Source organism: Solanum stenotomum, chromosome 8 (assembly GCF_019186545.1).
Source record: "Solanum stenotomum isolate F172 chromosome 8, ASM1918654v1, whole genome shotgun sequence".
NCBI lineage: Eukaryota > Viridiplantae > Streptophyta > Magnoliopsida > Solanales > Solanaceae > Solanum > Solanum stenotomum.
Window position 1 is genome coordinate 1,871,847 of NC_064289.1, and position 22,928 is coordinate 1,894,774.

At 35.2% G+C, this 22,928-nt stretch overlaps 3 protein-coding genes, 1 non-coding gene and 1 pseudogene across 7 annotated transcripts; 3 read left to right on the top strand and 2 right to left on the bottom strand.

Moving 5' to 3' along the window:
* Positions 1-297: 297 nt before the first annotated feature.
* On the top strand, positions 298-368 carry TRNAG-GCC (transfer RNA glycine (anticodon GCC)). The gene has a single exon. It is a non-coding gene; the product is annotated as a tRNA-Gly (tRNA).
* On the bottom strand, positions 332-5,474 carry LOC125874603 (shewanella-like protein phosphatase 1). 2 transcript variants are annotated; one of them, XR_007447287.1, is made up of 11 exons: positions 5,225-5,474; positions 3,908-4,008; positions 3,676-3,789; positions 3,266-3,478; positions 2,738-2,873; positions 2,475-2,650; positions 2,135-2,223; positions 1,933-2,002; positions 1,645-1,750; positions 1,089-1,169; positions 332-344 (listed from the first exon to the last, which is right to left on the bottom strand). XR_007447287.1 is itself a non-coding variant. In XM_049555518.1 (10 exons), the coding sequence occupies exons 1-9, from the start codon at positions 5,433-5,435 to the stop codon at positions 1,664-1,666; spliced, it is 1,197 nt and encodes a 398-aa protein (XP_049411475.1). In that variant the 5' UTR covers positions 5,436-5,474; the 3' UTR covers positions 878-1,169; positions 1,645-1,663. The 2 variants fall into 2 exon arrangements, 1 of the variants encoding a protein (XP_049411475.1); XM_049555518.1 differs by lacking the exon at positions 332-344 and having other exon boundaries at positions 878-1,169.
* Positions 5,475-7,774: 2,300 nt separating this feature from the next.
* LOC125874281 (uncharacterized) lies at positions 7,775-9,255 on the top strand (annotated as a pseudogene).
* A 1,265-nt stretch (positions 9,256-10,520) lies between these two features.
* LOC125874079 (mitochondrial import inner membrane translocase subunit TIM17-2-like) lies at positions 10,521-13,234 on the top strand. Its single transcript, XM_049554886.1, has 2 exons — positions 10,521-10,656; positions 12,304-13,234. Exon 2 carries the CDS (start codon positions 12,420-12,422, stop codon positions 13,128-13,130), a length of 711 nt encoding a protein of 236 aa, XP_049410843.1. The 5' UTR covers positions 10,521-10,656; positions 12,304-12,419; the 3' UTR covers positions 13,131-13,234.
* A 1,335-nt stretch (positions 13,235-14,569) lies between these two features.
* On the bottom strand, positions 14,570-21,045 carry LOC125874876 (laccase-3-like). Of its 3 annotated transcripts, none has more exons than XM_049555920.1 (6): positions 20,911-21,045; positions 16,583-16,734; positions 16,259-16,503; positions 16,006-16,134; positions 14,963-15,904; positions 14,570-14,870 (listed from the first exon to the last, which is right to left on the bottom strand). In XM_049555920.1, the coding sequence occupies exons 1-6, from the start codon at positions 21,016-21,018 to the stop codon at positions 14,740-14,742; spliced, it is 1,707 nt and encodes a 568-aa protein (XP_049411877.1). In that variant the 5' UTR covers positions 21,019-21,045; the 3' UTR covers positions 14,570-14,739. The 3 variants fall into 3 exon arrangements, with proteins under 3 accessions (XP_049411877.1, XP_049411878.1, XP_049411875.1); XM_049555921.1 differs by lacking the exon at positions 20,911-21,045 and adding an exon at positions 16,816-16,920; XM_049555918.1 differs by lacking the exons at positions 14,570-14,870; positions 14,963-15,904; positions 16,006-16,134; positions 16,259-16,503; positions 16,583-16,734 and adding exons at positions 18,624-18,976; positions 19,060-20,001; positions 20,103-20,231; positions 20,352-20,596; positions 20,676-20,827 and having other exon boundaries at positions 20,911-21,035.
* Between the last annotated feature and the right edge of the window lie 1,883 nt (positions 21,046-22,928).

Consider the following 22,928-nt stretch of genomic DNA (forward strand, 5'->3'; position numbering starts at 1 on the left):
TGCTATTATTTCTCTCACCCCCTCTAACATTTTGATAGCGCCAAGGGTACTTTAATTAACAAACAAGTTGTCCTCTCTTTCTTGGTTATACATGCATGACTAGCGTAACAATAAATGATTTAGGATATGAAGAATTTGAACAATGTGGTTTGACAAAATAAGACAAACAAACCCAAGTGTGAAACGATAAATTTTAGATAAGAAATATTAACATTTTTTCTATATCTTAGATCAACAAGCAAGGAAAAGAAAATTTTAATTTATTTGACAAATAAGTATTGGAGCATAGACAAACAGGCACCAGTGGTCTAGTGGTAGAATAGTACCCTGCCACGGTACAGACCCGGGTTCGATTCCCGGCTGGTGCAGTCTTTGTGCACTGTTCTTTCTATATGACTACCATTTCTCAAAATATATATATTTTTTAATATTGTAATCCTGAACCATATATATATATTAAAAAAATAATAATATCATAATGCTGAACCATTTTTAAAAAATAATAATATCGTAATCCCAAACCATATATATTTATTTTTTTTAAAAAAATATTGCTAATCGTGAACCAGTATTGAAAGAGGAATTTCACGTTTGAAAATATTTATAACTGATGCAAATACTAAAAAGTCCATACAAGACTAGAAAAGTAAAGAGGGAGTGTCCATTTGAGACAATTGACATATGATGCTATTTTTCTTACCTCAGTTCATATATTTCTTGACTCTGATACCTTCAACAGTTCATTATATAGCTAAACATTTTGTTTGATACCAAAAAAAAAATAAAAAATCAAAGTATACTGTAATTCAAATAGCTATAGATTTCTGTTCAAACGTCTAATGTTTTATGAGAATGGCTAAAATGTACGCGTAACGCATGATTGTTAACTACCAGTCTACCAGTGCTTTGGATTTGCTATATACTGACGAACACAATGTATTTCTCATTAGTATTTAAATTACAGCGGATCACTATACACAATTTATACAAAGAGAATACAAGGAGCCAGCTTTCAATTTACAGCTCCTGTTATCTGGAATGGTTGAAATCACTCTCATTCACCAATTCACATGGCCATTTGTAAGAGACGAAAGCCCCGTGTTGTTTTATTCTCACTTGACAAAAACAGGAACTGAACCATGGCTATGGTGAAAATAGAAAGATAGAGCCTGTAGACACAAAGAAAGATGAAATGATGTATCACACTTCACAAATATCACAAAATTGATCCTAAGATGAGTAAATTTGCAGAGAACGTGCTAACAATTTATATTGTATGATATACTTATAAGGTTATAAGTTCTTAAAGAAAATGTTTTGGGGGTTGAGAAAAGAGAACTCAGAAATCCTACATGTATATTTTCTTTCTCGGCGAACACTTGCCAAACAAACACTCCCAAGAACAAAAGGGAAAATTATAACAAGTTCATTTAAAGAGAAGGAAACTCAAGGATTTTATGAAATTCTTAACGTTTCTCTTTTAAACAAAACATCCTCATCGCACCTATCCCAACGAAAAGTATTTGCAAATCAGTTTAACCATTCAAAATCATGAAATGCAAACAAAAATAAAGTGAAAGTACTTATAATGATATAAAGTGAAACATCGTACCAAATGAAGAATGGAAGTTCTTCTCAGCATACCTTGGGGTTTCTATGATATCTACGTGTAATCAGCGACCTGAAGTTCATTGGACCGATCCCTGGTGCTCCTTATGGCCCTAGCTTTATTATCTCTTATTTCTAGTACCTGATAAAAGACAACCGAAGGGCAAAGACTCCAAGCATAAGAGGGTGCATGAGCCGTACAAGTAAGCTAGCAAACATGACTATAAGTTGAAAATAAATTAAGAAAATAGTCGCCTCTTAACAGAGTGAGTTGTACATATAATATTGGAATTGTAATAGTACATGAGCCAGAAAGGAAATCACCTCAGGGCTTGAGTCAAGTACTCCTCTAGACATTCCTACGTCAATTCGCCATATTCTACAGTTGTATTTACTGCAGGGAAAACCAGAATTAATCAAGAAACGAGTAGTAATCATTGGTTTTAGTAATTAGTTATGTCTAATACAAAGTGTCTATCTTAGTATTGCTTTTGGAAAAATAACAAATCGTATCAAGATCCTCTACCAATTTACTCCCATCGGTTGAGGAGTATGTCCTACAACCATAGCTTTGGCGCCCACACTTTGTAGTGTCTCTTCAAGAAGATATTGTACCTGATAGTAAAGGAGAAAATCATTAAGTTACAGATTAGCATCACTTGATATAACTATGTTACATTAAGATAAGAAACTAAACATAACTGATTTCAACACAGGAAAGAACAATAGGCAATAAACCAGAAAATACAACTCTGAAAAGAGCTGACTGAGAAACAATTTCCATCGATTCAGGATGAAAACGAGATAAGTCCACATGATATGAGAGGACAGCTTGTTGTATGTGCACAGAAGGAGCTGCATATAACCTGCTCAAGCTGGTAGTTTTCCAGCTCTGGGCCATCTCTGGAGTACAAACGGTTCCACACAATACTGTCATAGCCCCTGGTGGCTATGAAAGGGATCTGTGGAGAATCGTTTTCTTCACTCGGACCTTTCATCCATCGAGAAACTTCTCTATTCAGCCTCTCTAAGCCATAGGCAACTGCAATAGCATTAATAATCATATAAGAAAATCATTTTACATGTATCCTAGAAAACCAGAAAACCGGGCAGCTGATTAGCTTATTACCATGATGAGGAAGAAGGCCACCATGACAGAAAAGCCAATCATCAACCTTAAGAACTACACCGTGTCGTGCCAACTCACATGCCAATGGACCCCCGGGTCTCATCAGGATTGATCTTGCAATTACACCCTTTTGCCGCTGTCCTAATATTTGGACGATTTAATAAGCATAGAAAATATCAAGCACCAAAGCACATGGAAAAAACAGCAAATGTTTCTTAAGAGCGGAAAGTTAAAAAAGGAAACTATCTCAAGTATCTGCTTAAAAATTATACAGGTATCACTTTAAGGGCTTTTTTTTTGTCAACCCACTGATTGCAATTGGACTGCTCGCTAAATTCAATACTTGTGTAAATGGTTATGTTTCGGTAATAAGGTAATTTGCTGTTTACCTATAGTAAAATGTTTTTTTTTATAAGTCAACACTAATATGCTTCTTATGCCAATATATTTGTTTGTCCAGCCATTCAAAGTAACTCCGAAACCTCCAATCAGCAAATGAGATGAAGACTAGATTTGAAAGGAACACACCTTCACCAAATTCCACTGAGCCCAATAATTTTGAGACACCTTCCGATCCTGTTTCCATCTGGCAGACACAGCACACCAACTGACAAAAGCCTCTTCCCAGTTGCGTTCACATTTATCCAAGTATTCCAGAAAGTCTATACACTCGTCAAGTGCCCCATTATCAACATATCTGTAGTCTCCTTCGACATTCATAGTTTCATGATTTCCATTGACCTATAATAAATAATAATCATTCATGACATCAAGCACACATAAGGTTAACAGCAAATCATCATTCAAGTCTCCAAAATAGTCATTAAATTGCACAGTATGAAAGCTACATTTACCCAGCTGTAACAATAAAGATAAGAGAGATAAGTTGTCAGCATATTGCCAAGATACTTGTAGAATATGGCTGAACACACACAGACCTGGAAAACTGCCCCACCATGGGCTTTTGCCTGGATATCTAATGACTTTAACAAAGATAAAATTGCAAGTTCGTCTTCACCTCGATCAAGTATATCTCCGAGCTGAACCAAAACCTGGTAAAGAGAACCATGTAATGTTTCTATACGCCAATCAATGAGTTGATAAATCTCAATTACAGTAGAATGCCATTTATAACATTCAAGCTATGTAATCGCAAATTTAAAAGCTTACCGTCTCACCACCAATCCACAAACTTTGACCATCAGAACTCAGCACACCAGCCGTCTCAAGTGCACATCTTGCCTTATCAAGATCTCCATGCAAATCTCCAACTAAAACAAAAATCAGACCAATCAAATATGCAAAAGGTTAGGGAGAAGAGCACTCTAATCATAACCCGAGTAGCCTAACTTTCTCTATATGAGGAGGAAATCCTCTCTTTTTTCTCCCCTATTCAATTGTGTATTTTCAATTCATCATTTCACTACTATCTCTCTCTCACACGCGCACACACAGCTTGTTTAGGACTGAGGCATGGTTTAGTTAGTTAGGAGATAATATATGGAACTAATAAGCCTTCCAATCAAATTCATGAGCTTAATAACTAAAACTTGCTATGATACAATTGACAAAGAAATTCTCCAAATATCTCCAACAAAAGTCCCAGCCTGTTGCACTGCTGTCTATTTTTTGGCTTCATTTATGTAAGAGTTAAGGGTCAAAAATACACCTAAACTATTCCAATTTTTTTAGTTTCATACTTGAACAATTGAGACTTGAGAGTGTGAGCTTACAGCGAAACACAGCTTGACTAATTTCTAATGATGTGTGTACTACCCTCTCTCTTTTATTTAAAAATTCTGCCACGTAGCACTCCAGGTAGAAAAACAATTCCATCTTGGAAAATTAAAATAAACTAACATAAGGTTAAAAGCTAAAACTATCACCATATAAGTCAATTTATTTCGATCTTGACATCCACATCTTCTTCTCCACCTTCTTAGTCGTGGTCTCATCTCTGTCATGGCATCGATATCTCCAGCTTGGAAGGGGAGAGTTTAGGGTTTTACAGAAATCAATTAAAAAAATTAATGTTAGTTAATAGAGCATGGCAGGTGGACAGTGATTTTAGAAACAAAGGTGCCTAAAGCATTTCTAGACAAACATTTGGTCTAGTCAATGTCTGATTGTGTTTCGCTAACCATTGGGATAGCTTAGACCATTTTAAATCTTTATGTATCTCTAGTGATTGGTTGGGTCCATTGGAAATAAAGTGTACATACATCCTAAACTCCCAAACCCCGCTTATAGGATTACACTGGGTGAGTTGTTATTGTTATTGTTGCATATTGATTGGTTTTTGCATTATCAATCTCATCCCCAAAAAGGGCACAAAGGGGTTAGGTTGCTCATGTGGTTCAATTTTTGCAACAACCCACAATTCCCAATTGGAACTATTTCTATATATTCTAATATAGTAAAACATTAAAACACGCACTCTACCCAGATAATACGCTTGAAAACCCAGAAAGCAAAAGGGAAACGAACCTGCTACAATTCTGCGACCGGGAGCAGAGACGAAAGTGGGCGGATCCCCATCAACTACAATGGGCTTTAAGCTACCATTACTAGATGTGGTGCTGCTACTGCTATACTGAAATGGAGTTGAAACAATTGAATCAATTAATTTGCGTGATTGTGATTGTGAAGAAGAAGGTGGTTGAAGGGGCAAAGAACATGTTAACGAAAGAGTAGCCATGATTTTAGGAATACTTTTTTCTGTTTCTCACTGCAAATATCAAACCAAAAATGTGGAGCTGTTTTAGCCACATGTTTGCTGTATCAATTGCCTTTTTAACTACGTATCTCCCTTTAAGAGAAAAAAGAAAAAAAGAAAAATAGGGTTGTTTTGAATAATAATAATAATTTGATAAAAGGTACTAATAGTAAATTACTTCAAAACTTTTTTTTTAATATGGAGTAATAAATTTGAATCGATTAATTGAAATTGGGATTAAGTAATATTGAAGCCTTAAAAAGTTTTTGATAATACAATCGTTTCAGTTTTCAAATAAATATTTTTTTCTGTTATTTTCAGTAATATATATATATATATATTGTATTATGCGTTCCATGTTTGATGTTTGTAACTTTTGTGTAGTTGGTGTTTACTACCTCCATTTTTGGATTTGTTTTTGTTGTTTCGACATGACACCAAATTCAAGAAAGTAAGAAACATTGAAAGATTTTTGTGGTCTTAAACTAAAGATATGTATAATATATTTGAATGCCCTTTAATTTTGTGGTATTAAATATTTCACGGAGAGAGTTGAACTCTGAAGAGTTGCCAAAAAAAGGTAAAAGAGACATTCTTTTTTAAATGGAGTAAAAAAAGAAAGTAAGACAGGGAGCATTTGTTTTTGGAGATTTGATGATTTTAGTCTAACGAAGATTGTTTTGAGAGCTAGAAGTAGTAAGCCCTGTTTGATTTGGACTTCTACTTCAGTTACATCTCATATCTATATAGTTGTATCATTTGAATAATTGTTTAGTTTTTCTTGCGCATTTTTTTTTTTGTTAGTTGCTGTGTTACTTTCCTTTTAGATTGAATAATAACATTTTGAAGTAAATTGTTATGAGAAATAGAGTATTGATGCCCTTGTTTATATAAAAAAAAAATTACATCTGGATTTTCTTGATAAGGATCATTCACAATATATAGTATAGTCAAACCTTTCTATAACATTGTAGTATGTTCTGATATGTTTTGGCTGCTATAGTGAAATGGTATTATAGACAACATAACATGAAAGATCGAGTCCTCAAAAAACATGATTGTTATAGTGAAATATTGTTATAGAGAATTATTGTTATATATAGAGGTCTGCCTGTACTTGGTACCCTTATCATATTTTCTAGTTTTTCTGTTTTTTATGCATCTCTTGATCATGTTACCAGCACTTATCTAGGAGATTGAATTAATAGCTGTAGATTTAATAGCGATTAACACTGAGGAAAAAAAAAAAGTTGACTTGTGAGTATTCATGGTTACTCCAGAGTTACAAGATCAGGAAATGCAAAATTGAATGGATACAGAAATAAGTCGAAAAAATATTCAAAAGAGATGAAAAGAAGAAAGAAAGAAAGAAAGAAAGAAGGGATGGAAATTGAGCTAAAACAGGCTTCTTTTTTCACTGATAAAGGAAGCTGAGCTGAACTTAATCAGTTTCTTCTTCTGAGTTTGAATTATCCAGAGTACGCCAAGAGATAAGGCTGTCTATGGAGTTCGAAAGCATGTTCATAACGTCTTTTTGTTATACATCAGTCTTGGCTTTCATTGAAAAGTAAAACTATGAAACCAGAAGACATGATCATTAACCACAAATCAAGTGATCGGAGAAATGATTATTAAGTGCAAATCACATGCAAAAACGTGCATCTCACAATATTTTACTTTTCTTTTCATCAAATTCTGATATGATAGTTCAACAAAGAATGACATGTAATGAAGCAGTGATTAACAATGAAACATGAACTTGTGATCTTTAACAATAAATGAAAAAAGAGATGGATTGTTAGTACAACTTGTTTTGCAATTAGATGCAGGATCTGGAAAGTATGGAAAATTTGAAAGCAATTCCATGCTTATTGTTTAATATGATGTTCTTTGAAAGTTAGAATGAATATCTACAGTCGTTCTTCCTCATCGTTGTGCAAAGAACTGTCAAATCTAAGTTTAAGTAATGAGAATCTTGACTGCTCTTTAGTTGCTTGTTATCATTAGAGCACAATGAAGTCCAATATGAGATGCTTTTATGCTAATGCTGTTTTCCCTTTTTTGCCACTGTTTTGTAGTTGTTATCAATTTTTTGATGAGCCTTTTATAAACCAGTTAGATCTTATATTTACATTTTGATAATGGTTCTTGTGTAATCTAGCTGGTGTCGACATTGGTAAGATGTTTTCCCTACACCAGTGTCAACATTCAACTAATTCTTAAAACTGATACTAGTACATCAGAGGGAGACAGAGAGCTGGAGCAAATTAATCTTCAGATGCATTGTGTTTGGGAAATGTTTTGGTGTTCAAGCTAAATCAGGAAATGTCAAATTGGTCATTTGCAGGTTATGGTCCCATATAATTTTACCGAGTTTATCAATGATCTGACTTACCTCGTCAAGAACAATTTTATCCCAACTGATCGAATTGATGATGCAGTGGAGAGGATTTTGTCAGTTAAATTTACCATGGGACTTTTTGAGAACCCCTACACTGATTTCAGCCTGATCAACGAGGTTGGGAACCAGGTAGGTCACTACTTTACACTTCAAGCCTCAGTTACAATGTTAGTGCATGCATTGTATATGGCCATTGTTTAGTTTGTTTTGGGCTAATCCTTGCCCCTGCTTGAAGGATGTGTAGTAGATATGGTGATCTCAAGACCCTTTCCACTTAACTACCATTTGGAGCCTATGTGTCCGTAGTTTTAGATGTATACGTTTTGAACTGTTTGAAATGTGAAATTCAGCTTTTGTGGTCCTGATTTCCATTCAGGAACACAGAAACTTAGCAAGAGAAGCTGTGCGGAAATCTCATGTGCTGCTGAAGAATGGGAAAACTGCTAGTAACCCATTTTTACCTCTTCCTAAGAAAGTGTCTAGAATTTTGATTGCTGGTAGCCATGCTGATAACTTAGGTTATCAATGTGGTGGATGGACTATTACTTGGCAGGGTTTTAGTGGTAATGATCCTACAAGTGGTCTGTTTTTTCTTCTGATGCGTTTCACAAGACCTCTAATACTACATGTAATGACTTACTATTAAATAGAAAATTTGTGAAATCACTTGACCTTATTATTTCTTGAATAATCTCCCCACCCACCACCCTAACAAGATAAAGGGGGAAAAGAAGAATGAGTATAGAAATTTCTCTCAGAAAATATAGTTGAACTGTGCACAAATCATTTGGAAAATGTTATAAACTCAAATATATTGGTAGTTCTATATAGGAAACTGCAGCAGGCTAAGTAACTACTGTCGTAATGCATAAATAACCATTTGCTATTTTCAGTTGGCTAGCATTGTAAGTTGAGTGAACTTCATTTACAGGAACGTACTACCATCCTCGGTGCAATAAAGTCTGCAGTTGATCCAGGAACAGAAGTCATCTATGTTGAATATCCTGACAGCAAGTATGCTACTTCTAGTGGCTTTGACTATGCTATTGTGGTTGTCGGTGAGCACACTTATGCTGAGAGTGCAGGAGACAGTCCTACTCTCACAATGGCAGATCCTGGACCTGATGTCATTAACTATGTTTGCCAATCCGTGAAGTGTGTTGTCATAGTCATATATATCTAGTCGACCACTCGTTCTTGAACCATATCAACTTTCAATTGATGCACTTGTAGCAGCCTGGAACTGAAGGTCAAGGTATCACTGATCTTCTATTTGGGGACTAGGGATTTACCGGAAAACTTCCAAGAACATGGTTCAGAACTGTAGATCAACTTCCAATGGACGTTGGTGATCCTTACTATGATCCATTGTTTCCCTTTGGATTTGGACTCACAACATAGCAAGGTAAATATTAATCACTCAGTCCAGATACTTAGCTTACTGCTGGTTAAACAAAATTTCACATTGGTGCCACTAAAGCATAAACACGAAAGTAATCATGTCTACACCAAATGTTGTTTCCTATCTGCTGCTTCTAAATTTATCAACATGATCCAGAATAGTATCACTAGATACTGATTCCTATAGATTTATGTTAGTGCTGCTGAAGTTCATTTAGACATAGTCGTCGATCAGTAATAATTTTCTTTCTAATTTGGTGCCATCTTAGCTTGCACAGGCAATATGTTCTTGGGATTATGGTTTCTGGAATTATTGGTTTGTATATCCAAAACATTCTATTATAATTGTTAGAAATTTGAGGATTAGAAAGACTTGGCATTTATGTAGTTACTCATGCAGAATTATGTGTCCATGAAAAGGCTTTATGTAGTAGTTTAGAAAGACTTGGCATTTATGTATATTTTATGCCAATGTCAATGACAGAATTTAATACTAAAATCAAATATTGACATAATCACGATCCAATTTTTGGATGTGGTGTGGTTGGATGAGTTATGTAATGTGCCCTCGCTTTAAGTTTTAGGAGCAATTTACGTTCAAAGATTCAACGGTTCACAAGATTTTGCATTTCATACTAATGATTGTATTTCGCTATGTTCTTTTCGATGTGAGAATCAAGATATATGTTGCCAAGAGTGATTTTGTTTAAATTTTTGTTTAAAAAAGCACATGTCCTCCACGTACACTACAAACGAGATGTGAAAGATAAACTATCGTTTAATATTTCATGGGGATTTTTTACTTAGCAATTCGTTAATAAGTCATCATGTAGATGAGCGCACAACGGAAATAAGAGGGAGACACAAAGAGGGGGAGGAAGTACCCCTCCCACAGCTCCTCAATGTTTAAACAAATTTGTGGGTCATTATTCTTTGGAGATTTCGATAATAATTTATCTGCATGTTCATCTATAAAAATCTTGTTACAATTTTTTTTTCATAAAGCTCAATGAATTTCTCGTGTCATCGTGGACAGGTAACACCCATGTATCCATGATTCAACTATTTCACGAAATTATTTAATCCATAAGAATGAAGGATGATGTATACAAAGAGCTGACGACTCACATTTACTACTAGGTGAAAAATAATTTTATATTGATATTGTTTTTTATTTGAGGAGATAATAAAACACAAGACCAATTACTTAAGTATTTATTTTCCAGTTTATTCCCTTTTTTTTGTGAAGATGAACAATAATAAAAACAAAGAAACAAAAGACAATTGAATATAAACCTATGGAAAATACATAAAGCCCGAAACCTAAATTTGGTCGAAGCGGAACAAGTACAACAGTCTTCTCTTCTTCAACAAGTTCTTGTTTTCTCTCCTGTATCCCATGTAAGTAAATATGTGCAACTCTACATTACACTGCTATATATGTATATGTATATTCACAATTAGATTTCTAGGGTTTCTAGGTATCTTGGGTTTCTTCCTTTTTGGTTCCAAAAGTCTTGTACCTGTTCATGGATACACTTAATTCTTTGTTTATAACGTTGTCCTGCTTGGTAATTCGATAGATTGTTGGTTAATTTTTTTTGGGTCACTGTTTTCTTGAGATGTTTTTGCTTTTTAATTTTTGATGGGTCACTGTTTTCTTGAGATGTATTTTGCTTAATTTTTTATGGGTCACTGTTTTCTTGAGATGTTTTTTGCTTAATTTTTGATGGGTCACTGTTTTCTTGAGTTGTTTTTCGCTTAATTTTTTTAGGGGTCACTGCTTTCTTGAGATGTTTTTGCTTTCTCTCTAATTGCTATTGCATTATGTGTTAATGTTCTAATTCTCATGTGGACTGTTATGATTTTGGGAGCTATTGAAGTGTTTGGAGTGGTTTAGCTAGGGTTTAAGCCCTTTTTGATTTGGGGATTTTATGGCAGTGATTATAACTCTTTTTCAATCAGTGTTTTTTTGTGATAACGCTCTAGTTCCCATTGTTGCCTGGCTTACATTTGGTAATATCTGAACTAGCTCGTTTCTCTGGTCTACTTGTATGAAATCTGTGATTGGTTTTGTTGTGTCAATGTTGACGTTCTATCTGGTTTGAATTACTGTTGCATCGTGAAAAATGTTTTCTAGTTGTCATTTATGCTCAGTTCTATTTTATGGTATTGCTGAAACTGGGTCATGGTGCCTGTCTTTTTGTAATAGTTTTCTGATGGGTTTTTCCTGTACTCTTAAGGGGTCATTTGGTATGAGGGATAAGGATTCATTTTATCCCCCGTTTGGTTAGGGGTATTAATTAGTCCCGGGATTATTTATCCCATCATTTATACAACAATGATGGGATAAGAAACCCCATATATACAGTGGAACAACTAAGCCCATGGGATAACTTTGTCTATCCCACTGCCCATACCAAACAACCCTAAGTTCCTAGTCTATATGGTTTCTGAATTCTTTGGTAGTTTGGTAAAAGGACACTAGAGAAAGTGGAGTAAAGAGAGAAACAATGATTAGTTAATCTCTTTGAGCAGGGTCAAGGTGCGCAAGGTGTTATCATCAAAATGCCATTTGTTTCAAGTTTCAAAAAACCTATTATTATTATCTAAGTTAGTCTATTAATGTTTATAGCGTGGCTTCTTTAGTTTGCTCAAATATTTGCTGCTGTTAACATATCTGTCCTAAGAGTGATTTGAAGCTAAGTTGTCCGGTCCAAATATTATTAAAAAAAACTATAGATTAATCCTTATGGTGAAAAAACTTTGCTTTATAAGAAACGGGCAAGTTGTAAGTAGCTGAGAGGAAGTTATTGACCTCCTTCCATGATTAAAAAAAATAGTTACTTTATATATATAACCTGAGTTTACTTTGTTACTTGAGCTGGGTTTTTATTCTAAGAGCTGTAGGGAAAAAGTAGTTCTTTGTTTCAGTGTTGAATGCAAAGTTTGTGTTCATGTTAGTGGTTTTGCTGTTTTCAATGTTAATTGTGATTTTCACTTTACAGCCCCTTGATGGTGCAGTTTGATGAGACTGTTTTGATGCAGGTGAATTCATTAAATTAAACCAATCACTTCCTTGGAAAGTAAAAGCAAGTCTGTTTGGTTGGTGTCATCCCCTTTTAGCCCTTTTTCCTCCTAGTTAGTGCTTGTCCCCTGTTACAATGGGAACACCAGAGACCTCTCGCGAACCTTGCCCTGACCGTATACTTGATGATGTTGGTGGAGCATTTGGTATGGGTGCTGTTGGAGGTTCAGCCTTCCACTTCTTAAAAGGCATTTACAACTCGCCAAAAGGTGAGCGCTTGATTGGTGGTACACAGGCAGTGCGCATGAATGCTCCTCGTATTGGTGGTAGTTTTGCTGTGTGGGGTGGCCTATTTTCCACCTTTGATTGTACAATGGTTTATCTCCGGCAGAAAGAAGATCCTTGGAACTCAATTATTGCTGGTGCAGCAACTGGTGGCTTTCTACAGATGCGGCAGGGACTAGGTGCTGCTTCTAGATCAGCAATGTTTGGTGGAGTTTTACTTGCGTTGATAGAGGGAGCTGGAATCATGTTAAATAAAGTCATGAGTGCACCCCAGAATTTCCCACCCATGGATGAGCCACTACCAAATGTCCCTGGGGTGCCTGGATATCCACCTGGGCAGCTGCCTGGTCAACCAATGGGGCAGCTTCCTGGTCAAGCTCCAGTAAGTATTGATGGTATGATGACAGGATCTTCAGCGCCATCCTCTTCTTCCTCAACATCCTGGTTTGGAGGGCTTTTTGGAGGTGGAAAGAAAGAGGAGACAGCGTCAAGCGGTGGTAGCAAGACCCAGGTTTTAGAGAGCTTTGATGCTCCTAGCCCACCTACCTTTGAATATAAATGAGTTTAAGAGATAGATTTAATTTTCAGGTTAGTTAGTGTTATTTTCTTTATTATTTGGACTCCTTATGTATTGTGAACAAGTATTGACTTCTAATCAGTGTGGCCCAAGGTCTTGTTATGTTTCATGGAAAACGTAGTCTTCTGAATAAATGTCTTCCTTTGAAAACAATTATGTGCGCTCTATAGAAACTGCGCAAGAAAAGGGAATGAGCTCTTTTTATTGACTGCTTTGTAGAGCTGTTATGTCCTGTTGTTAATTAGATGTGTTGTGATCTTGGTGTATTTGAATCTTGTAGGTTCTGAAATTCTTGAATTTATTGAAGAACTTGTAATATATCTTTGAAATAAACTTTTGTACCTGCGGAAAACTGTATTAATCTCCCAGATATGTCTCACTAACTATGACATCTTCTAGCTTATTGCTATTTTATGTGGGTGTAATAATAGGGAATTGTTATATGTGATGTGGGTTTGTTCTTTCTTCAAAATGGAGAAGAAGTTAGATAGCTAATTATACATTTCTTAAGGTAGTCTCTCTTGCTAGCACACTCTTGGGATGAAATGCAGGACCTCTTATCTAATATGATATGGTTCCTATCTGCTAGCTGTTGTGCGGAACGCGAACCTCAAGTTCTCTCTATTGACATAACATATTCACAACTCATTATCACCTACTTCAGCAATGCATTTGCCCCTTTCTCTGACAAGGTACTTTAGGTCACTCAAAGGACAATTATGTACTTTTGTGTTTCCACCTTGCTTCTGGTGGAAGCTGTAGATCTAGTAGCAGAGCCCTCAATTCTTAGCATGTCAATTTTGATGCTAGAAAATGGATCTTAATGACATAGTGTAGGCATATTGGTCATCTACATTACTTGACATAAAGTTATATAGGTTTAGTGGTGTTAACTTTTGATTATTTTATGATCAGTTGGCCACTTTTTATGCCATCCTGAATGATAAACAGATGGAAAAATAATGTGGCATGTCTTTGGTTGTATGTGGGAACACTTGTTTTGGGCAGCATATGGAGATCCTTTTACTTTTTATTACATATGGAAAAATAATGTGGCATGTTTAATGTATCCAAACAAGGATGAAACCAATTTCAGTTGGCAATAGTAATGAAAAAACTTCGAAGCTTGGTGAATTTTAATTCAGTGTGCTCAAGCCTACGCATGCAAACAGTGCACATACCTAGAGAACAAAAACATTAGATGCCTCCTTGAGCTAGGAGGATCAGCATGTGCTCTTGAGCCAAAGTGTGGAACAAAATTAGACCAGAATGACCACAGAGCAAGACCACACCCTTGGCATCAAACTCATTCACTAATGTCTTAATACATAATGTTTGCTTTCTTTCATTTGGAAGGAAGTGAAAACGAAGATTTAAGTATGAAAACGTCAACTGTTCAATACTTCTATCTGATGCTGACAGAATCCAAGATTGTGATTAGTACATACATTGTCAAGTAAAATTCTTTTCTTGGTTGGTACTTGAACATTAATCATAGACAAATGAAATCCTGATGGCTCACACTTGAGAAAACAACAAACAGATACACTAAGAACTGCTTAATTTTAAGACAATTTGCTACAATTTAAACATATTAGCATTGTGGTAGATCTGGTGGAGGTGGTTCCATTGTCTGTTTCTCTCCTATTCCATTTTCGACGATGAATGCCATACCTAGGCCCCATGCCAAATGAGAATCAATGTGGCAATGGAACAACCAAACTCCTGCAACATATCACATAAGTCAATCAAATTCTCAAAACAGGTACATAATTTTCAAACAAAAATATTTTTAGTGATGAAATCAGGTTCTTTACCTGGATTATCAGCCACGAAACGGATGACTGCCCATCCACCAACAGGAACATCGATTGTGTTCCTGACAGGCGGATCGATCAAGTTAAAGTTAGCAGAATCAGTTTGAGGATTGAAGTTACCAAAACCTTGTCCAACGACCCAAAAATGATATCCGTGAAGATGTATAGGGTGATCCTCTGTTGAAAAAATAGCAGTATCTTGCAACACAATTTGTACATTAGAACCAAACTTGAGCTTGTACAGCTTTGTTCCAAATCTTGGTTGCCAGAGTCCTCTTGAAACATTGCCCGTGTAATCAAATTGAACCGGTGGAACACGTGGAAAGTCCAATGTATAAATCCCTGGAATGTTTTGGTAATAGGCCTGGAGCAATGAAGTTCTTCTAGGTAAAACAAATGAAATGTTGTTCATGCTAGCTGCAAATCGCGTATTATTAGGCCCTTGACATCTAGGGCCACGGGTGCAGTTCACTAAGCCTAGTCCAACAGTGAAAAACAAGTTCTCATCAATCTGATTGGGAACTCTATTATTGTTAGGAACGCCCCTCAATCGGTTAGCGAAAGCAGTGGCTGTGGCTGTATCATTAAAGGCTGGAAGTTGAGGCAATGAAGGCCTTGAATTCGCGCCCGAGTTCAGATTTTTGTACTCAAGGATGGCAGTGGTAGTAGTGTTATCAAATTGCCCATTTCTGACTGTGGCATAGGCACGAGCGGCCATGTAGTATCGGCGAGGGGACTGATTAGCAGTGAGAATTACATTAGTTGTTTGTCCAGGTCCAACCATAATGACATTAGTTGTAAAAGGCTTGTTGTAAGTAGCATCAATACCCACAACAGTGAGCATGTGGTTTGCAACTGAGAAGAAAAGTTGTTGATTGAGTGCAGCGTTGATCACCCTCAGGAGAACTGATTCTCCCGGGTTCACCGAGTATTTCACAGTACCTGCATTACAATTCTGAATTAGTCGTTTCACGGATTATTTACACTATCAGTGTATATAAGTTAAATCGGTTATGTTTCATTTTCTTTTATGTAGTGAGGACCTTGTGTAGAGCATCTATACAGGTCACCAGGTTGACCATTAATAGTATATGCATCAGAATTATTAGGAGCTGCTCCAGTAAATTGTGCTTGTCTTTGTACTGCAATAATGTCTCTGTTCCACCATTCTCCTATACAAAATAAATACATATAGTCATAACGAATTCGGAGTGAAACAAAAATAGTACAAAACGTGTTTTTTCACTGTCAGTGTATATAAATTAAACCGAAAAGATAAAGAGAAAGAAGCATTACCAAGAAGAACAGGAAAATCTTTCTGGGGCAGTGAAAAAGGAAAATTAGAACCCTGTTTAGGTAAAATAACTAATGCACCATAAACAGTAGCTCTAAGCCATTTGCTGTGAGCATGCCACCACAATGTACCCTCTTGGTTTTCAATAGTAAATCTGTATGTGTAAAATCCTCCTGGTCTAATTGGGCATTGTGTAACATACTCAGGCCCATCAGCCCATGGTGTTCGCATTTGACGAATTCCATGCCTGCACAGAAATTCAGAACAGTCTTAAGTTTTATGCACTGATAATATAAAAAAATATTTGTCACTTATAATGTAATTACCAATGGATGGTAACGTTGTAACGAGCTCTATTAACAACAGTAACAAACAATGTATCTCCATTTCGAACTGTCAAGGTTGGCCCTGGGAATTGTCCATTCACTGTAATTATATTCTTGGTTCTGCACAGCCTAGTTACACTAGTTTCTTGAACCTGTTAAAAAAAAAAGTGTTTCAGGACAATGTTGGAAAAAAAATTCTAAATTATAAGAAGAAAAGGTGAATGTATTCTTACAATAAATTCATGGTAATGAAATTCTGCGTTAGCAAAAGTAGAGAGTAGTGATAGTATAGCCACAATGAGACAACTTATACAAGTATCCATTTCTCTTCTTTTTTGCATTTGTTTGAGCCAATGCTTGAAAGTTGTAATGCTTTGATTAGAGGATTAATGAAGTGTTAATGCAATGATTAGAGGACTTGATGGAGTTGTCTATTTATAATGTTACAAGGATGGAATAACAAGGATTAGGAGGTAGATTAGTTTAGAGTCAAACAGGGATTTTGGAAAGTTTTAGGCAACTTAGTCCAACTAAATGGTGGATTTGGTACAACCACTTGCAATCATAATGTAACTTTGTTGTGTCTCTTGTAAATCAGTAAATTTAGTTATTAAAACGGTTTCTCTGTTTCTTTTTCTATTAAATTTTCAATGTTTCTTCAGTATCTCTTATTTACTTTTATCTTCCATTTCTAGGTAAAATCTTCTTGTATTTTTATTTGTGAAGATGGTTAATCTTCCTTTTCATTAGCATTATAAGACAATTAAAACATCTAATTTAAGTATGAAGGGGAAAGTTTGTTCCAAACAATGAAGAAGATAAACCAATTACTAGAAACAGCACAATCCGAATGAGCATTTCTTCTAATAGTAAGTGTCAGTATTCAAATTCAAATTCAACTGTGTCACATAAATTGGGACGAAGATAGTATTTCACAAAACTGTGTCTAGTTAGTTTTTTTAAAAATACAGCTAGTTGAATAGGTTATTTAATTGTTTTGTTGCGGTTTGTGTAAAGTTCCGTTAGTTAGTATTCACTATGTACGACCAAATTCCTACTTGACCATGTCTCAAAAAACAGCTAAAAGTGACTAATACTCCTGTCATCCACGTTTACCTGTCCATATGAGGTAGTTGTAAGATAACAGATATAATATTTTTCCTAATAAATACTCAGGGAAAATAGAGTGAAAGGGTCAAAAACACACATAAAGTATGTCGGTTTTCAAGTTTCATACTTAAACTATCATGTGTGTGAGTTTCCTATCTGAACGATATGGTGATGGAACAATGGATAGTTCACTGTGTTTTGATAAATCGTTGGTTGGTGATAGTTCAAGTGGGAAACCCACACAACTGATATTTCAAGTATGAAACTTGATAAACTGTGATACATTAGGTGTTTTTTTCACCATTAACTCGGGAAAATATTTTATCTTCTAGCCTACAACAAGAAAAAAGAAAAAGAAGAGAAATCAGGAGGTGGTAGGATATTTAGTTGGATCATTTGGCTTTAATGAGACGTCTAAAGTTCGAGTTTTTGAGATATGATATTCCTTTGAAGTTAACGGTAGGATTTTTTTAGTTTCTTGCTATTAGATTTGAACTTATACTGCATTCCAAGCCATTTTCCAAAGTTGTGTAGAAATGGTAGGGGACTTGGAGATCACAAGTTATTAAGAACCATAGAGGAGAAGGGCTTCAAGTTTTTGGTCAAGAAGTTAAATTAATTCCATCATTTTTTAGTCATCTCATTGAGGACTTATTGGCTAGTTTAGTGATGAAATCGATAACAAATCAGATTAAACAACGAGCATCATATGAACAAATGTCAACAGATTAAGTAATTCAGTCAATTGAACTGTTGCAAAGGGAGTTAATTAGTCTTGGAAAATGTCGTAGGTTAGGTAGATGCCGTGTTCTAGCTTTAAGGTTTAGTTATATGTTGTCGTTGTCACTTCAAAAATATTCTTAAGAAACAAAGATATGTGATGACAATAAAACTGTTGAGTACTTTTGTATGATGCTGACAGAAACCAAGATTGTGATTACTATATATAATATATGAAGTCAAACATATATCATAGACTAATGAATTTCAAACTCAATAAAGCCAAGGCTAAATCCTGATGGCTCACACTTAGGGGAAACATCAAATAGACACACTAATAACTGCTTAATTTTAGGATAAAAACATAACAAGGACAATTTGCTATAATTGCAAAACACATGATTCTTCTGAATCTAACATTCACTATATATTTTTAGCATTGTGGTAGATCTGGTGGAGGTGGTTCCATTGTCTGTTTCTCTCCTATTCCATTTTCGACGATGAATGCCATACCTAGGCCCCATGCCAAATGAGAATCAATGTGGCAATGGAACAACCAAACCCCTGCAACAAATCAATCAAATTATCAAAACAGGTATAAAATTTGAAAACTTGAACATTTTTAATGATGAAATCAGGTTCTTTACCTGGATTATCAGCCACGAAACGGATGACTGCCCATCCACCTACAGGAACATCGATTGTGTTCCTGACAGGCGGATCATTCAAGTTAAAGTTAGCAGTATCAGTTTGAGCATTGAAGTTACCAAAACCTTGTCCAACGACCCAAAAATGGTATCCGTGAAGATGTATAGGATGGTCCTCTGTAGAGAAGATAGCAGTATCTTGCAACACAATTTGTACATTAGAACCAAACTTGAGCTTGTACAGCTTTGTTCCAAATCTTGGTTGCCAAAGTCCTCGTGAAACATTACCCGTGTAGTCAAATTGCACCGGTGGAACAGGTGGGAAGTCCAATGTATAAATCCCTGGAATGTTTTGGTAATAGGCCTGGAGCAATGAAGTTCTTCTAGGAAAAACAAATGAAATGTTGTTCATGCTAGCAGCAAATCGCGTATTATTAGGCCCTTGACATCTAGGGCCAGGGGTGCAATTCACTAAGCCTAGTCCAACAGTGAAAACTAAGTTCTCATCAATCTGATTGGGAACTCTATTATTGCTAGGGATGCTCCTCAATCGGTTAGCGAAAGCAGTTGCAGTGGCTGTATCATTGAAGGCTGGAAGTTGAGGCAATGAAGGCCTTGAATTCGCCCCCGAGTTGACATTTGTGTACTCAAGTATGGCAGTGGTAGTGGTGTTATCAAATTGCCCATTTCTGACTGTGGCATAGGCACGAGCTGCCATATAGTATCGGCGAGGGGACTGATTAGCAGTGAGAATTACATTAGTTGTTTGTCCAGGTCCAACCATAATGACATTAGTTGTAAAAGGCTTGTTGTAAGTAGCATCAATACCCACAACTGTGAGCATGTGGTTTGCAACTGAGAAGAAAAGTTGTTGATTGAGTGCAGCATTGATCACCCTCAGGAGAACAGATTCTCCGGGATTCACCGAGTACTTCACAGTACCTGCATTAAAATCCTGAATTAGTCGTTTCACGGATTATTTACACCGTCAATGTATATAAGGTTAATCGGTGATGTTTCATTTTCTTTTATGTAGTAAGGACCTTGTGTAGAGCATCTATACAGGTCACCAGGTTGACCATTAATAGTATATGCATCAGAAATATTAGGAGCTGCTCCAGTAAACTGTGCTTGTCTTTGTACTGCAATAATGTCTCTGTTCCACCATTCCCCTATACAAAATGAAAAACATATAATCATATCGAATTCGGAGTGTAATAAAATTAGTGTGTTCTCACTGTCAGTCAGTGTATATAAGTTAAATTGAAAAGATAAAGAGAAAGAAGCATTACCAAGAATAACAGGAAAATCTTTCTGGGGCAGTGAAAAAGGAAAATTAGAACCCTGTTTAGGTAAAATAACTAATGCACCATAAACAGTAGCTCTTAGCCATTTGCTGTGAGCATGCCACCACAATGTACCCTCTTGGTTTTCAATAGTAAATCTATATGTGTAAGATCCTCCTGGTCTTATTGGGCATTGTGTTACATACTCAGGCCCATCAGCCCATGGTGTTCGCATTTGACGAATTCCATGCCTGCATGAAAAATTTACAACAGTTTAAGTTCTATACATTGACATGCAAAAAAATACTTGTCACTTATAAGGTAAATTACCAATGGATAGTAACATTGTAACGTGCTCTATTAACAACAGTAACAACCACTGTATCTCCGTTTCGAACTGTCAAGGTTGGCCCTGGAAATTGTCCATTAACTGTAATTATATTCTTGGTTCTGCATAGCCTAGTTACCCTAGTTTGTTGAACCTGTCCAAAAATAAATAAAAATATTCATGACAATGTTGGATAATTTTTCTAAATTATATTTAAAAAGGTAAATGTATACTCACAGTAAAATCATGTTTGTGAGATTCTGCATTAGCAAAAGAAGATAGTAGTGATAATATAACCACAATGAGACAACTTATATAAGTCTTCATTTCTATGTTTTTGTGCATTTGCTTTAGTAAAAAGCTTTAAAGTTGTAATGCTTTATTAGAGGACTTAATGAAGTTGTCTATTTATAAGGGTACAAGGAGGGAATCATAAATTTTGTTTATTCTTTAAAAAAAAGATTAGTTTAAAGTCAAAAAAAGATTTAGGAAAGTTTTAGGCAAATTAGTCCAACTATATGGTGGATTTGGTGCAACCACTTGCAATTTAATTCTTAGTCTAATTAAAATATAAGACTATGGAGTCTGAAATCAGTAAGTATTTTTGACTATTCAGTTAATAACGGTTTCCTCTTTCTTTTTTTCTTTTGAATTGTCAAAATTTTCTCACAAGATCTTCTTCAATTTCTAATCTTGCTGTTATTTAATATGTCAACATGGTTGAAACTAAGATTTAATAAGAAGAAAATGGTCGATGAAATTGAAATAGAATTGGTGTATTTGTGTATTTTAACAAGTTATAATAAGAAACTCGTCCTATTTTTCAGTATTATATTCACTTTTAAATTTTAACGGACGATTAAATTTTTTATGTAGTTATGTTTAAGTTATTTGATAGCATAACAATTACAATATAGAAGTTAAACTCGTTTGAAATTAATTGAGGATAATGGAACTTTATTCAAGACTAGATTTAGAGCCGTCAATATGGGCTAGGTCCGTTGGGCCGGTCTGACCTAACTCGTGATTTGATAGGGTTGGGCTACGATTCTTGGAGTCCATTTAAGAAAAGGGCTTTTTAGCACGGCCTGAATAAGTCTGCCGATTTGTGGGGCTTGAGAAATATAGATAGGGCCGGCCCGTGGGCCAAATAAAAATTAATTAAAAAATAAAATAGAGTATTAAAAGTAACAAGAGTCTAAACTCAAAATCAGTTTAAAGTTTAAAATATTACAATTTAAATACAAATTATATTTATAAAATATGTATTACATAAAATAAAAATTCATTAATCTGGGAATCACTACGTACATAGGCCGTAGCCTATGGAATATTGTCATAGTTTTTGTGTTTTATTATGATCATTGGAAAATAATTAGGTTAATATTTTTATTTAACTATTTATGCTTTTACTTTAAATCAAACTTAATAAATATTATAAAGATAATTTTATTTGTGGATTTGATTAACAAGTAGTAATACTAACACCATGTAATATTATCTTGTCGATATTTATGATAATATTTTTAAATTATAATTTAATTTAAAAAATTATAAAAATATTTTTTTACGAAAAGAGGACTGGCCCGATAAACCCGTAGTCACATACTTGTGGGTTGGGCAGACCATTTTCTGGCCCACACAAAAAATGGGCTAACCCGACCTAACCCGTCAAATTTCAAAGCTTGTATGGGTTAGCCCGAATGGGGTGGGCCAACCCATATTAATAGCTCTAACTAGNGTTTCCTCTTTCTTTTTTTCTTTTGAATTGTCAAAATTTTCTCACAAGATCTTCTTCAATTTCTAATCTTGCTGTTATTTAATATGTCAACATGGTTGAAACTAAGATTTAATAAGAAGAAAATGGTCGATGAAATTGAAATAGAATTGGTGTATTTTAACAAGTTATAACAAGAAACTCGTCCTATTTTTCAGTATTAATATCACTTTCAAGTTTTAACGGACAATTAAATTTTTCATATAGTTAAGTTTAAGTTATTTGATAGCATAACAATTACATATAGAAGTTAAACTCGTTCGAAATTAATTGAGGATAATGGAACTTTATTCAAGACTAGATTAATCTTTTTTATATATATATATCTAGTTGAATTATTTTATTAGCAGGATAAAGACAATTGAAACATCTAATTTAAGTATGAATGGGCTGTTTGTTGGCCAAACATTGAAGAAGGTAAACCAATTACATGCGAGCATATGGCTCCAGTTGCTATAACAACATAACCCAAATGTGC

Excerpts from the sequence above, each read along its gene's own strand:
- LOC125874603 (XM_049555518.1), bottom strand. The coding sequence starts at position 5,435 with ATGGCTACTCTTTCGTTAACATGTTCTTTGCCCCTTCAACCACCTTCT. Across the intron at positions 2,651-2,737 it reads TGGCCTTCTTCCTCATCATG|TTGCCTATGGCTTAGAGAGG; the intron begins GTAATAAGCTAA and ends ATGCTATTGCAG. Across the intron at positions 1,751-1,932 it reads TACTTGACTCAAGCCCTGAG|GTACTAGAAATAAGAGATAA; the intron begins GTGATTTCCTTT and ends GTCTTTTATCAG.
- LOC125874876 (XM_049555920.1), bottom strand. The coding sequence starts at position 21,018 with ATGCACAAAAACATAGAAATGAAGACTTATATAAGTTGTCTCATTGTG. Across the intron at positions 16,735-20,910 it reads CTCACAAACATGATTTTACT|GTTCAAGAAACTAGTGTAAC; the intron begins GTGAGTATACAT and ends TTTTTTTAACAG. Across the intron at positions 16,135-16,258 it reads AGATTTTCCTGTTCTTCTTG|GAGAATGGTGGAACAGAGAC; the intron begins GTAATGCTTCTT and ends TATTTTGTATAG.
- LOC125874079 (XM_049554886.1), top strand. The coding sequence starts at position 12,420 with ATGGGAACACCAGAGACCTCTCGCGAACCTTGCCCTGACCGTATACTT.